General features: G+C 41.4%; 1 protein-coding gene across 1 annotated transcript; it reads right to left on the bottom strand.

The window, feature by feature from the left end:
* Position 1: 1 nt before the first annotated feature.
* On the bottom strand, positions 2-625 carry TM35_000921120 (uncharacterized protein; the record flags this gene model as incomplete). The annotated part of the gene is made up of 1 exon (XM_029031506.1): positions 2-625. A coding segment is annotated over one exon (624 nt), but the record flags the coding sequence as incomplete, so codon positions are not given.
* Between the last annotated feature and the right edge of the window lie 44 nt (positions 626-669).

Genomic DNA, 669 nt, shown 5'->3' on the forward strand with positions numbered 1-669 from the left:
CATTAGAGAGGGCTTCACCATTGGCTTTTATGCGATCACAAAACAATTTCCTTGACCTATCTAGCTCATCTGCAATGTTGTCATAACCTTCTGCCCTAAACTGATAATACACCAACCAAGCTTTGTCATTCACTTTATCCCATTTTATCCAATATGGAGAGCTATTACTGTGAACAAACTCCCTTGTGTGAGCCAACTCTGCGCGATGCTGGGCTATTTGCGTTTCCTTGGAGTCAGTTCCGTGCTTGTACTTCATCCAAACTACGTAGCACGAATTTCTTTCACATTCGGTAGGATATCTTTGTTCAACCTTTTCAATAAAAACTATCTTTGCCTTCCAATATAGTGACTCAGTGAGATAATGCTCCTTAGTTTTATCTTGGTTTCTGCTTACGAAAACACATTTCTCACACATTTCCTTCTTAGCAGCTGCCTCAGCCTGTGCGGCGGCTTGGTAAATCTTGGCTGCAGCACCATATGTCTTTAGCAATTCTAAACCTTTAGAAGAGTGCGGATCTTGATTAGCTTCTTCCTGCAACTCAGCAACACTTATACCAATGTGACCACACAATAATTCCGATATCGGCGCATAACTCTTGATGCACAAGTTAATTTTTTCCTCCAACTTCTCCGCGTATTGTTCACCTTTGGGTATGAACTCATTCCACT

This window comes from Trypanosoma theileri (assembly GCF_002087225.1).
Source record: "Trypanosoma theileri isolate Edinburgh chromosome Unknown TM35_Tth_92_V1, whole genome shotgun sequence".
Classification (NCBI taxonomy): domain Eukaryota; phylum Euglenozoa; class Kinetoplastea; order Trypanosomatida; family Trypanosomatidae; genus Trypanosoma; species Trypanosoma theileri.